The 14224-nt window shown below is 35.5% G+C and overlaps 2 protein-coding genes across 2 annotated transcripts in view; both read right to left on the reverse strand.

The window, feature by feature from the left end:
• Window positions 1–5190, reverse strand: part of LOC123875746 (gonadotropin-releasing hormone II receptor-like) — a 49566-nt gene extending 44376 nt beyond the window's left edge. The window contains exon 1 of the mRNA XM_045921776.1: window positions 5028–5190. The gene's annotated coding sequence lies outside the window, so the exon portion shown is untranslated. The remainder of the gene's footprint in view (window positions 1–5027) is intronic.
• Window positions 5191–10202: 5012 nt separating this feature from the next.
• Window positions 10203–13492, reverse strand: LOC123875618 (protein AATF). The gene is made up of 4 exons (XM_045921544.1): window positions 13079–13492; window positions 12222–12488; window positions 11534–11870; window positions 10203–11118 (listed from the first exon to the last, which is right to left on the reverse strand). Exons 1-4 carry the CDS (start codon window positions 13392–13394, stop codon window positions 10224–10226), a joined length of 1815 nt encoding a protein of 604 aa, XP_045777500.1. The 5' UTR covers window positions 13395–13492; the 3' UTR covers window positions 10203–10223.
• Window positions 13493–14224: the final 732 nt, after the last annotated feature.

Below are 14224 nucleotides of genomic sequence, written 5' to 3' on the forward strand. Positions count from 1 at the left end.
TACTCATAAAGTCCAGCATTGCGTATTCCTGTTATAAGCATAAGCCTAGCGTGTTTTACAATGAGTGGGCCAGCTTTGTTCAGTTGCAATATTATGTAGGAGTAAAATACGATTTCCTACGACTCCATCGATGAATCTCGTTCTACTATCGATCTACTCGATTGGTTTAATGTAGAAACCTCCCTAAAGCAGAATTTACATTACGGAATTAGTGGCACGAAATTAGTTTCACGACATTAATTTCATTATCAATTGCACGTGTACTAAACGTTTTATTTCATAATTCATGCATTATGAAATTAATGTAAATTCCGCTTTAGTCAAAGAGCTCTTTTATGTAGACGCGGCGCGTTGTGCGTCGCGTGGTGCGTCGCGTCAAGCTGTTAATTCAAACTAATGACCAAGTATGAGAGTGAAAAACACGCGGTGGAGCACGCAACGTTATTCGTAAACGAAACCATAATTTATATCGCCATATAATACTGCATTTTTCATGCGTGACACCGCGGCCATCGAAGCGGGTCCCGTCGCTGGTGTATGTCGCTACGTTTCTCGCAATACCTCCCCATAAACGGAGAATCGCTTGACGCACCGCGCGACGCAACGCACAACGCGTCGCGCAACGCACCGCATGTCCAGAAAAGAGTCCTGGGGTCTATTATATCAAATTATTTTTCTTTGGTCTATTTAATTTTATATTGACACTCCTGAGTCATGAACCTTTACTCTTTAAACATGCAGCTGGGAAAGACATTTTAATTAACTTAAACTCTATAGACGCCCATAAACTTATCCAATTAGGTGTATAGCAATTCGTAAGTATAAATAGGTGTATATTTAGTTACTTATTGGAAATTAGTTAATGAAATATTATATCTAATTCAAATTCGTAGCACTTAGCACTTAGCAGTGAAAATTTAATCTCAAAGTACTTACGTACCTAAATCGTGGAATTAAAAGTTTCTAAGTCTACAGTAGGTACTAGAGTTCGAGAGGTAGCAATACCTATGTAAGTACATCTATAGCGTAAGTGAGTAAATTATAATAACTTGATGCCCGCAACTTGGTCCACGTGGATTCAGGTTTTTTTTAAATCCTGTGGGGTTCAAAATGTAAGTACTTCCCTGGGATGGGAAAAACTCTGTATTTTCAAAAAATCGTTTAACGAGTGGGCCGTGAAAAGGTAGCAGATTGTGAGACAGATACACTTTCGCATTAATTATTATAATTTTAATTATCTTCGTAGACCTATCCAAAGGATGCGTGTTGAGGAAACATTCTTCAATTAGGTATGTAGGTCATAGATGATGTAGGTACATTGTAGAAGACATAAAGGAAAGCTCGTAAAGGAACGTCCTAGAACATTCCTAATACGTTTTTATGGTTTTTACTACATTTGGGTCTCAAAACAGTTGAAATAACACGTTACTCGGTATGTTGTTTACCGCGGGTATATTTTTCAGGAAGTTTCTAAAAGCTATAACTTTTTACGGTTATTTATTGAAAAGTTTTATGACTTGTCTGGAATCTATTTAAAAGTTAATTTAATAGAGATTTTTTCTCTACGTAATAAATTCAGTATGTGGAAACAAACATATTGTGGCAGTTACATCTACGTAGACTCGTATGATTACAAGGTCATTGTAAACAACTAAATCCTATATAGGCTCAAAACTGATAGCACATTACAACATAAATTGCTAGGTACCGTATAGGTATATTTTTTAATGATTCCCTAAAGCACCGGAGGGCCTCTTAATAGGCTTCTAATAGGTTAAATATAATTATCTCATACCGTTTCTTCTCTGAGATCAGGGTATCGTTAAAATTAGACCCTGAGTAACAAACTTTTTGCACGGGGATACCTAAGCTCACTAGAGTTATAACTTACGCTTGGAAAAATAAAGTCCCATAGTAGGTTATTTAAAAAGCATTTTTCGCCATTTAAATACAAATCTTTATCGATACAATGAACAAGTTTTCTTTACGCAAAAACTTAAATACACTAGAGGCTCTGATGTTCTCAGTTTTAGATTGAAATATAATTGTATTCGGAAAGTTCAGCAAATGTTTACTTTATATCTATTTATCGACGAATATGATTTTATTGAGGTGTTATTATTGCCTCTTGAGTGGGATTTCGTGAACGCGTGATATTTATTGATTCGGTCGAATCCTTTGATATTGAATACTCCCGTTTACACAGAATGTTCGTTTCACCGTAGTTTTGTAAAAGATACGTGTTATTGGCAATTGTCGAGTGCCACCGATTGACACAACTACAAGTGTAAATTAAAAACTTATAACACCCCCGACAAGTGAAGGTTCAGTAACTAGAAAAGAGCTGATAACTTTCAAACGGCTGAACCGATTTTCTTGGATTATAGCTATGAACACTCTCGATCCAGCCACCTTTCAAACAAAAATAAAAACAAAATTAAAATCGATTCATTGGTTTAGGAGCTACGATGCCACAGACATACACAGATACACGGATACACACGTCAAACTTATAACACCCCTCTTTTTGGGTCGGGGGTTAACAAATAAATAATTTTATATTCTGTTTATACTCAAAACTTTACTCAGGCTCAGGTTTGAATACCTAATTGATGATGGGGCTGATAATAATATATATTAGGTATGTCCACTTCGGATGGGGGACTCAAGTTAAGACTTTCAAAAAGTGTAGGTAAATATTACCTAATACCTATTTTGAATAAATTATTTGAATTTTGAGTGATTTGAAATTTTGAATTTTAAACTCTAAGCATTTATTCAAAATGGGAAGGTCAATTGTTGAATTTGTAGGAGAATATTTTCTAAGAGAATGATGTAAATTGACGATGATTAATATTTATATACGAGAATATTGGACGGATCATTTTTCGGTAAATGTCTTACACCATAAAAAAACACCATTTATATTCCAGACTTTTGCTTTTGATATTTTTATTTTCGTCGTAAGTGTTTAGTGAGCAGCCGAAAAAGGAAGCCACGATTCATTTTTTTCCGTGAGGATAATGGAAAAATAAAACGTGAATAATCTAATGTACCTACAGAATTTTTATGCAGGCGGTCATTCTTGAGTAGGTAGATAGAGGTACCTATTATTTTTGAAGCTTACATAATACATACGTCCTAATATTAGGTTGTATTCACATTCATTTTGCAGGTTATGACCTACCATTAACGTTTAATAAATTGATTAAAAATTATGATGATAATTATGAAGTGTTCTGACTTCTTATAATTATTACTAAGTAACTTATTGATTTCAATGAATTTATACTAAACTTAAAATTATGATTAAAATGACCATGAAAGTAAAGTTACGCATAAATCCAATATTGGAAATATTGGAAATTCAAATTTCGTAAATTACAAAGCGTTTTTCTTTAAATTAAGACACTTCGAAATTTTAAAAAGGTTTTTATACATTTTTCAAATAAAAACTGCAAATAACTTGCTTAGTGTAATAATTAGGTATACATTTTTAATGTTATCCTTTCCAATGTTATAGATAAGTAGGTACCTACTTAATGGATTATGGATATTAGTAAGCATAGTAGTTTTAATATAAAGTTTCTTCATATTGCTGTCGTACTTTGGTACGACCGTATGACAGTATGATGATTTTTTGGTACAGAGTTAGCTTACATCCTGGGGACGGACATCTAGGCTACTTTTTATGCCGGAAAATCAAAGAGTTCCCACGGGATTCTTAAATGCTCATCCGTTTATCCGATTTATATCACTACTAAGCATACTCTGAGCACTACCTGTTCTCCCTTTAGAATGACAAAGGGGTCAAACCATCCAAGTGCGGATTGGTAGACTTCACATACCGTTGTGGACGACGATATCAAGCGAGTCACCTGAGCCGTTGGATCAAGCGATGCACGACCGTGTGGCGTTTTTTTTAAAGAATATTAGCCATGCTAATCATGACTAATATTTTCCCCTCCAATTAAGCGTTTTAGCTTGTGCCATGAGTGGGTACGACATATTTAGTACAACGGGTGGGGTTTGAACCGCCGACCTTTCGGAATTCAGTCTGCTCCTCAACCGTTGAGCTATCGAGGTTATGGCGAATGTAGAAGTCCCAACAAAAGATCTATGTCCAGCTGTGGACGTCTATCGGTTGATAATGATGATGATGACACACCAGCTTTTTTTTTTTAAAAAAATCAGAATGAAGAACTCTCAAGCATGCAGGTTTCCTCGAGATGTTTTCCTTCACCAATCATTGAACTAAGTGATATATTTTGATTGCTTTAAGATAAATATACTTGCAAAAAAGTTAATGAATACCTAATAATATGTTACCTATAAACATGTTTTTACATATTTCTCTGTAAATAACGATGTAATATCCAACATTGACGTAAACTTATTGCGTATTGAACTGTAATCTTCCTTGACCTGGGAACTTATCCATTTAATATCATATAGCGACATGTTATTCAGTTAAATAATATGTACAGTTTTGTGAATAATTTATGTATAGTTTTAACATTGTTAATTTATTATATTTTAAAACACGCTTAAAGAAAAATATAATAATATAGAAAGAAAAAAAATCCAAAGAAAAAATGCTAAGCTCTACCGATTTCCCAAAAAAAAAAAACCCTTAAAACTATTTAAAAAAACGATTTACCTATGATGAATGTTTTTGCATCGAAGAATTTACTTAATGAATCTACGCCAATATTATAAAGAGGTAAAGTTTATGTTTGAATGTAAAAACAAATATCTCCGAAACTACTGTCCAATTTCAAAAATTCTTTGACTGATAGATAGTTATAATATTATCCTCGAGTGTTAAAGGCTATAAATCATATATTTATCGCAGACGAAGTCTCTGGCAAGAGCTAGTAAGTAATAACCACAAAAGCACGTGACTATTTAATAATTTTAAAAATACCGTATCCATATTTTTTTTTTTCAGAAGATTAACTCTGAAATTTACCTTCAATAAAAAAAAACTTTTTTTTATTTAAAAAAAACTTAAAGCATCTACTTACCATAAAGGTATTATTAAAACATCCGTTAAAAGTTCGTACTTTCCACTCGCACTTCACTATAACTCATTCACCCCGAAGTTCTGAAGAGTCAAGAACTGAAGCGTTAGGCAAGTGTGCGCGCTTCTTCGCTACTGGACGTTAACGGGCCGCCCGCCCTGCTGTTATCAGAGGGCAAGTGTTAAATTACTAGCGGTCGGCGAATGGGGTTTTATCTCTCATAATATGTGGACTAATTGGCAGTCTGCTTGCGATAAATCTCAGTTTATTGGGTATAAGATAAAATACTTGATTGTTTTTACATTTCATTCCTGTTCTATTATAACTAGATGTCTACTTAGTTGTTGTTTTTTTTTTTAAAGAATACTAGCCATTTTAATCACGACTAACATTCCCCTTACCCCTCCACCTAAGCGTTAAGCTTGTGCTAGGATTGGGTACGACAATAGTGCAACGGCTGGGGTTTGAACCGCCGACCTTTCGGAATTCAGTCCACTCCTGTAACCGTTTAGCTATTGAGGCATAGGTTAATTATAGGTTTTCTCAGAATTCGCTTCCAGGACATTACTTTATGTCCAGTTTGCCTTGAATTTTCCTCAATTTGTTGATTTTTGTGCACAAAACTCTTAAAGTATATTTTTCAATGGTTCCGAAAACTTAGCTAAAAGAGCTACGACGTAGCTACGTAAAATAATCTATGTGCTTATCATTGAGAGATAACTTTGTAAGAACAAAAGCAAAACTCACTAGGAAACACAAATACTTCCGTACTAGGAACTAAGTTTAACATAATGGAGTAGACACAAAATCTCTACCAAAATCTACGCGTAGGCTTTCGTAGCACCCGTAGCAAGGGCCTACAAAAAAATTTCGAATAACGTTTCTACCGCTGCGCTAGTGAGCCGTGACGCGGTCGTCGTGAAATTTTCCAAGAACCAGTTCCAGGTACAGAAATATCACTCCGCAAATATGTTTAAACAAATATCTACTCTTTTTACGACGCAATAAAGTGCACAGTACAGCTCCTGCGAATAAACGCCTCTTTTTCTATCGAGTACGCTCTCTTATCCCTTTTCTCTCTCTCTCCCTCTCCTTGTCATAAGAGTTACACCAGCGCCGTCAAAGGTGCGCACCGCTATAGGTATATTTTTCGGGTCATGTGACTAAGTGAGCCCGGCCTCAAGTGTCTAGTGGTTAGCATGTTCGACTGCAGATGACGAGGTCCTGGGTTCGCTTCCCGGGTCGAGCCAAAAAACAGTTACATTATTCTGTACAGAATTTCTCAGTACTAGCCCGGAATCAGGAAGTTGGTGGCGTTTCACCCCCGTGTCTCGGAGAGCACGTAAAGCCGTTGATCCCGCGCCTGATCTCTCTCCGGTCGTGTCGGATTTCCGTCCCATGGAGTGGCTAGAACGTAGCTCAGTATCTCAACTCTCTAGCTGCATGCACTCATGATATTCTGCGATCTGAATTCCAATCGTTCTAGAACAAAGTAGAATGTGTCGCGGCCGCTCATGAATTCCGCCACGCGTCACCCCCAGGACTCCCTGTCGGATGGAAGGCGCCCGTAAATACGGCTTAATGATGGCGTCTGCACTAATGTTACGCGTTGCACTTCACTTAAATACCTACTCTACGCTTTTATATACAGGATGTTATTAGAACTGACTAGATTACTAAATGGCATTAACAGTCACTTCAGTACTGAGTGAACACATATATCTCTAATTTCGGCACTGGCAGCAAACCTGTCTTGGTTTGCCTAGACTAAAAACCCGACTGCGATCGTCTTAATAAACGCTGAAATATTGAAGTAAAATTGTTTTTCTGTCGCTTGATATATTTTAATGTTGTTGTACACAATATATTTATGAGTTAAGATTTTTTTTCTCTTTTATTTGACATCCCACTCGATACAAAAAAAAAATTTTTTGAGACCTCCACTTTTTTGAAGTAACATCCGTTAGGTCAATTTTTTTCGTATAAAATATAGCCTATGTCACCCGGACCCTCACAACGAATATTGATTGTGGCACCTCATTCATCAAAATCGGTCCAGTAGTTTAGACATACATACACACAAACATACATACATATATATATACACTGCTAAAATCAGTACCCTTCCTTTTGGCTTTGCCGCAGTCGGGTAATAAAATATTAAAAATAATTTATACAGATCGAATTTAAAAAGAAAATCCAACTGTAATTTAAAGAGGTTAATTAATGTCCAACAACGATTCCAATAAATACGAGTAGGTAGGTGAATTGATACTTTCCAAAGCTTTATTTATTTGTTGAAACGCAATTTGACTTTGCGAAATCCAAGGATGCATGGCTTTGGAAATTTTCCGGTCTATTTAGGGTTGTAGGTTGGGTTAGAAAGAAAATTTATAAAAGAAAATTTGACCTCTACATCAAACGTAAATTAAAACGTGTTCTGACTACATTTGTTGGTTTTACCTTCTATGATTGGGTTTCGTTCGTTTGACATAATCAGCCCATTGCCGGCCCACTACTGAGAACGGGTCTCTTCTCAGAGTGCGAAGGGCTTAGGCCATAGTCTGCCACGCTGGCCCAATGCGGATTGGCAGACTTCACACACCTTTGAGTACATGGAGAACTCTCAGGCATGCAGGTTTCCTCACGATGTTTTTCTTCTCCGTTAAAGCAAGTGATATTTAATTGCTTAAAACGCACATAACTGAACAGTTAGTGGTGCGTGCTCGGGATCGAACCCCCGACCTCCGATTAGGAGGCAGACGTTCTAACCACTAGGCTATCACAGCTTTTTCAGCTATGCTATCTATGCTATACATGCTGGTAAATAATAAAGAGAAAGTCGTGTGTTGCATTGCCTTTATTTACCACACTTATTATAGATAAGTTAGATAGATATGAACAACCCTAGACTTTGTCATTGGTACTTAACAAATAAACGGAAGGGTCCCACTTAATTACTTTAGAGCAATTGAAGTGAAACTATTGAACCACCATTTAATTTAAATGCTCAATCCCGATCACTGTTCCAAGTTTTGAACAATTCGAACTGAATCACAATTTTAGGTAGCGCCCTTTTTTAACCCTCGACCCAAAAAGAGGGGTGTTATAAGTTTGACGTGTGTACCTATCTGTGTATCTGTTTGTGGCATCGTAGCTCCTAAACTAATGAACCGATTTTGATTTAGTTTTTTTTGTTTGAAAGGTGCTTGATCGAGTGTTCTTAGCTATTATCCAAAAAAATCGGTTCAGCCGTTTGAAAGTTATCAGCTCTTTTCTAGTTACTCTAACCTTCGCTTGTCGGGGGTGTTATACCTAAATTTTTAATTTACACTTGTTAACAAAGTTTGCTACATAGAACCAAACTAAAAAACTAACTAAAAATCTTGGTTCTTCGTAGTTAGTGTTCTTTTTTTAGAATAATTAGTTTTTTAAATTCCCACGTTTTTTGAGCTCAAAAAATCTATTTTTTGGCGATTTTTAGATAGGTACATTGTACAACAGAAATATAGCAGTTCGATCCGATGCATAGGTATCTGTGTTAATTATGCAAATCACTTCGTTAATTAAGCAAGATGTGTACCTATAGGTATGTATGCTGGCTAATACCAACCTGGTAAGAGGCTCGTAGAAATCATTTTAATTAGCGCTTGAAATCACCCAAAAACAAGCGATGTCGCATCAACATGTGTCCAAACAAGCGATAACCCGGCGGCAATCTCGGGTCGCATTGATAGCTAACGTGCTGCGGGAAAATTGCTGTTTATTGAATTGTTTGCTTTGCCTACATATTCGCTCAAATCTAATTGGTATCTGATGGGCAAAGGTGGGGATGGGTGGGTTTCGGCCGTGGCCTAGCATACTGCACAGTGGCAGGGGCCCAAGGAACATTTATACTCTAGGGATATACTCTAGGGCCGCCAAACGATTTGCAGAGTGGAAGCAATGCGTATAGCATCAATTTCGTCGAGGCTTGACTTTTATTTGTATTTAATTTAATTTAAGATAATATTCAAACACCAGTTATAGTGGTAAAATGTTTAAGGCTCATCAGACATTATTTCAACATATTGTACCTACCTACATTTTATTGAATAAATCATTGAAATCATTGAGGCCATCAAAGCGTCGAATAATTAACACGCGTTCTTAATAGGTACTTACATAATATTTAAGTAGGTACCAGACTACCAGGTGTGGCTCGCGGAAGATCTATCATTTATCAATTATGAGCTGAACTCAATTATTGCAACAATACCTATTAGTTACCTACTTGACCTACATAAAGTAAATAACTGCAGGCCATGTGCGTTTCAAAACACACACGGCAGAGTTCTGTAGTCATACTAGTTGCTAAAAACTTTAGCAGTCATAATTGATACTTTTATTTTATTACTAGCTGATACCCGCGGCTTCGTTCGCGTGGATGTAGGTTTTTTAAAATTGCCGTGAGAACTCTTTGATTTTCCGGGATAAAAAGTAGCTTATGTGCTAATCCAGGGTATAATCTATCTCCATTGCCCAATCCGTCCAGTAATTTTTGCGTGAAGGTGTAACAAACATACACACACACACCGATACAAACTTGCTCCTTTATAATATTATTGTGATTATTAATACTGTCCTGCTTGGACAGTTTTGAAAAAAAAATAATCATGATTTTAAAAATGTAACGAGAGCGTAAGTATTCAAAGTTTTTTCGGTTCAGAATTCTCGTGTTCAAAAGTACCTACCTTAATTTTTTTATATGTCTCTGTATAGCAGTAACAGGTTTCTATAACTATAAGTACTAAATTTCAACTTTACAACGCTTATATTGTATTTTTAATAACAAAGTGTAAATTAAAAATTTATAACATCCCCGACAAGTGAAGGTTACAGTAACTAGAAAAATGCTGATAATAACTTTCAAACGGCTGAACCGATTTTCTTGGATGATAGCTAAACACTCTCGATCAAGCCACCTTTCAAACAAAAAAAAAACTAAATTAAAATCGGTTCATTCGTTTAGGCGCTACGATGCCACAGACAGTTACACAGATACACACGTCAAACTTATAACAACCCTCTGTTTGGGTCGGGGGTTAAAAAGATTGTAATACCCAGACAGACGGACAGACGGACTGAACGAAATTGGGTTCCTTATTCAACTACAGAATCGTATTAATGAAACAAAGTAAATATCAAATAAAATATTTATTATTTCATTTTAACATTCTCTAGATCAACATTGAGACCTACATTATTATTCTCAAATATTTTACCGAAAAGCGAACTGTATAACTCATTAGTGCTCTCTTCATTCCATTTCAAAGATTTCTCTGGAGCCATGTAACTTACGAGTGGATTATGAACAACATATTTAATTTTCCGTCCCTTAGTCGCTCTCGTGTCCACTTTTCTTTTCATTTTACTCCTCATTTGTTGCAAAGCTATCCATTGTCGACTGAGTTGGACAGGATCTGATATATCAGCCGACTTACATTCAATAAGCTCCCTCAACAATTGATGGTAGAAATCACTGTCATCAAATATTTCTGGTATGTATTCGTCATTGTCTTTTCTATCTTTTGCCATACCATTCTGTCCTATATTATTTTGTTCATTCTGTTCATTATTCTCTGCCTTGTTATAACCTACAATGTCATAATCTGATCGCTTTAATTGAGTCCTTCTTATAAGTTTGTTTCTATCTGATAGGATGTATGATATTTGTTGAAGAATGGTATTTGTTGGTGCGTTTTTGATATTAGCGGCTGTCGCGAGACGCGTTTTTTCGTTCCATTTTTGTATTGTCGTGTCTCTGAAGGTCTTTAAATTTTTGTGGGTTGTGGATAAGTCACTTTCGTAGTCTTCGAGTTTACGTTTCTTTTGTACCGTTTTATTGGCTTTTATTTTATCTGTTTTAGTTTTGTCTTCTACACTGTCTTCAGGTTCTGTGTCAGATGGTATTTCTTCATTATCTGTGTCACTTGGAATCTCTTCATCACTGTCTTCTTTTGTATTTGCTTTTGTATCTGTTTGCTTTTTATTTGATGATAAACTTTTTGTTTCAGGAAAGTTTTTTAGTAACAAATCTTGGAGTGTTAGAAACCTGGAACAAACAATAGAAGTTTTACAAAAGAGTTTAATCTTTCAAATGTTTGACTACATGCTAAATAATAAATAGGCTAAGTTAGGCCTGTAAATATAAAGAAATCCCTCTATATCAGACAGCCAATTTTTGTGAATTACTCTACTCAAATGCTAACAGGCAAGGTTAAATCGTCTGCTAAAAATTTGGAAAAGAGCAACATCCTTTCTTGCTGGTTCTTCTCGGTAGAAAAGGCATTCCAAACATTCCATTTGATTGACTGACTGGTTTGAATTATAATTCAAAAGCACTTGTGAAAGTTTATTTGAATTCTAAAAAAAAATGTATTTCTATTACATATATTTTGTGAGTAAAGAGGTACCAAACCATATCAATTAGCTTTTGAATACAGAGTTATATATTATTAAAGACTTACTTATCTACAACTGTTGCAATATTATTCACAGCAACACTGCTCTCTTCTTCAAACTCCTTAAAACCTTTTAGTTCAACATATTTATCTGGCATGGGCATCATATTAGCACTGTTCATACACCTTTGTAAATGTATCCTCATTTCCAATAAACTTTCCCATATCAGCAACTGATTTCTAACACAAGCTCCTTTCTTTGCCTCTTCAGAAATGTTTTGCTTTTTAACATGCTCAAATTCTTCCTTAACTGGTTCATCCATCTGACTGATGTCATAACCTTCTCCATCTTCTTCTTCCTCTTCTTCTCCACTTAAATCTGATTTTTCTTCATCTGATTCACCTGAGCAATTCCACACAAAAACATATTTCTAAAGGTGAACTCACACTTATCTGAGCCAAACGCGTCAAACGAACGTTGGGCTCAGGTAAGTGTGTGTTCACCTTTAGAGAGCACAACTGTATAATGAGTTACTTAGATTGTATCGAAGGCAACAACTTGTAACAAGAGTGTGTATAAACAAAAAGTGCAATGTTCAAGAGGGACAAAAGTGTGAATAAAATCACAACTAGCTGAGAAATATAAGGCTGATAATATAATGAATGGCTGATGAAGCTATAAATATATAATTCCAAATAGAATCTTAATCAATCAGTGGAATTGGAATAACAAAAAAATTTATATTAGATTCACCTTGTATCTGTCTTTTAAATATACTATAGTCATCAATTTCTTCACTGCCTTCTTCACTGACCTCGTCACTTACTGCATCTTTCTGTTCACTAAGTACTTTGTCTAATAAAACTTTTCCTCTTATTTTCTTAACTATACTATAGTCATCAGATTCAATGCTGTCCTCATCACTACTTTGACTTTTATGCTTGTTTGGTATGTTGTTTATTAAATCTTCATTGTCACTGGAACCTTGAGAGTTGTCATCTATATCTTTAACAGCCTTTCCTGTAAAATTAATGGAGTTTATGATAAATAAATAATAATAATAATATCCTTCCAATCAAATTTTAGCATCATGACAGCAAATCTACATAGAGATTAGCCAACTGTGTGAGTGCACAAGTCTGTGCACAAACACAGGTTCACTCTCTATTCCCTCACTCTTATAGCCTGATGAGATGGAAATCCAACACAACCGGAAAGAAATCAGGCACAGGACCGGCAGCTTAACATGCTCTCTGAGGCACTGGGGTGACACACCGCCAACTTCATAATTCTGCGCTAGTACTGAGAATTTCTTAACAGAAAAAGCTGGTACTCATTTTTGAACTGACTTTTTGGTTTACACTACAATAGACAGGAAAGACAATCCAAATCAGGCTAATTTAACTTTGAAAACATTTACCTATTTGAATTTTTAAAAATCTATTCTATTAAAATTTCTCTCATTTATTTATTTAATCTTTTTATTTACCCTACAATGTATTGCGCAATTGTAGGACAAAGACGTGATAAATAGTATATTGCCCTGCAGGAACCGTTAGTTTTTCCCGGATAAAAGTAGAAGCAAGTATGCAGAATATTGATAAATTTACCTAAAGGATCCTTTGAATCGTCTTCATCGTCGCTTAGGTCTGAGCCATCTATACTATTTTCAAGTTCTTTCCGAGATACAATTTTTCCTTCATATTTTTTACTGATATCACTCAGCAAATTAGCCGTACGTTTCCTAAAATCACTGATCGTTGCTTCATCTTCGCTTTCAGAGGAGTAATCCGCACGTGAAACCGTATCAGGTTTTGTGTTGAATATTTGGTCATCCTCGATGTCTGCCCTTGGTTTTACGGTTAGGGCATCTGCGATTTTGTCAGATAAGATTTGTTTTGATGATTTTTTCTGTTTCATCTTCATATTTATTATTTGAATTCGAAAAATTAAACACAAAAGCAAATCCTAACCTCCACAATTTTGCAATTTTCTATCAAATCAAATGTCACGTGTGTTGACAGTTGACAAACGACAGCACAGTTGACAGTTAACACTATCCTGCGTCAGTAACCGAAAATCATCCGAAAATAAATTACCGGTTTTAATATTTACTGGTTTTTTAATTTAATTATTTTTATTTTTTTTAATTTAGATGTAAGTTTATTTTATTAAAAAAACTCATACGTTGATTGCAATAAATATGAGGTAACTAGGTATGTAATTTTACTGGATTTATATTTAATATTTAGAGATCACAAAGATAATTATTCAGATACACAGTTTTTGTTAGATAAGCTGCTAAAAAGTCAGGTCAGGTAAGGAATCAGGATGTGTACATTCACCATTATATTATCATGAACTCAAAATCCTTGAATCCATGACGATAATACGGCAAGATAATAAATTGTATGTTTTGTCTTTGCTGGACTTCGTCTGTGTTGGTGTTAGCTGGCGGGCGTGCTCTGCCTTTTTGGAGTGTTTTTTTTTTGTTTAAACTGACTGGAAAGCGCTCTAAAGGGGTGCTGTGCGTATGTCGGTGAGTGCCGGCACAGACGGGGTCCATACTTGTATATTTTAACTAACTTGTTACAAACAACTACAAACTTGACATTGGCTAATCTTTGTAAAGCCAGAAGAGAGAGAGAGAAAAAAAAAGGTCTTTGCTTCTATGGAAAGCCAGCCCATAGCCCTTGCCAGACGAGAAAAAAAAAGTTTTGTCTATGGTTGACATTAACAAGAAAAGGCGCGAACTT

This window comes from Maniola jurtina, chromosome 20 (assembly GCF_905333055.1).
Source record: "Maniola jurtina chromosome 20, ilManJurt1.1, whole genome shotgun sequence".
Classification (NCBI taxonomy): Eukaryota; Metazoa; Arthropoda; class Insecta; order Lepidoptera; family Nymphalidae; genus Maniola; species Maniola jurtina.

What these genes read in the sequence shown, in the direction of transcription:
- LOC123875618 (XM_045921544.1), bottom strand. Translation starts at nt 13,394, where the DNA reads ATGAAGATGAAACAGAAAAAATCATCAAAACAAATCTTATCTGACAAA. An exon ending in CGATTCAAAGGATCCTTTAG is followed by an intron (nt 12,489 to 13,078) that starts GTAAATTTATCA and finishes TTAATTTTACAG; the next exon opens with GAAAGGCTGTTAAAGATATA. An exon ending in ATTTAAAAGACAGATACAAG is followed by an intron (nt 11,871 to 12,221) that starts GTGAATCTAATA and finishes GGAATTGCTCAG; the next exon opens with GTGAATCAGATGAAGAAAAA.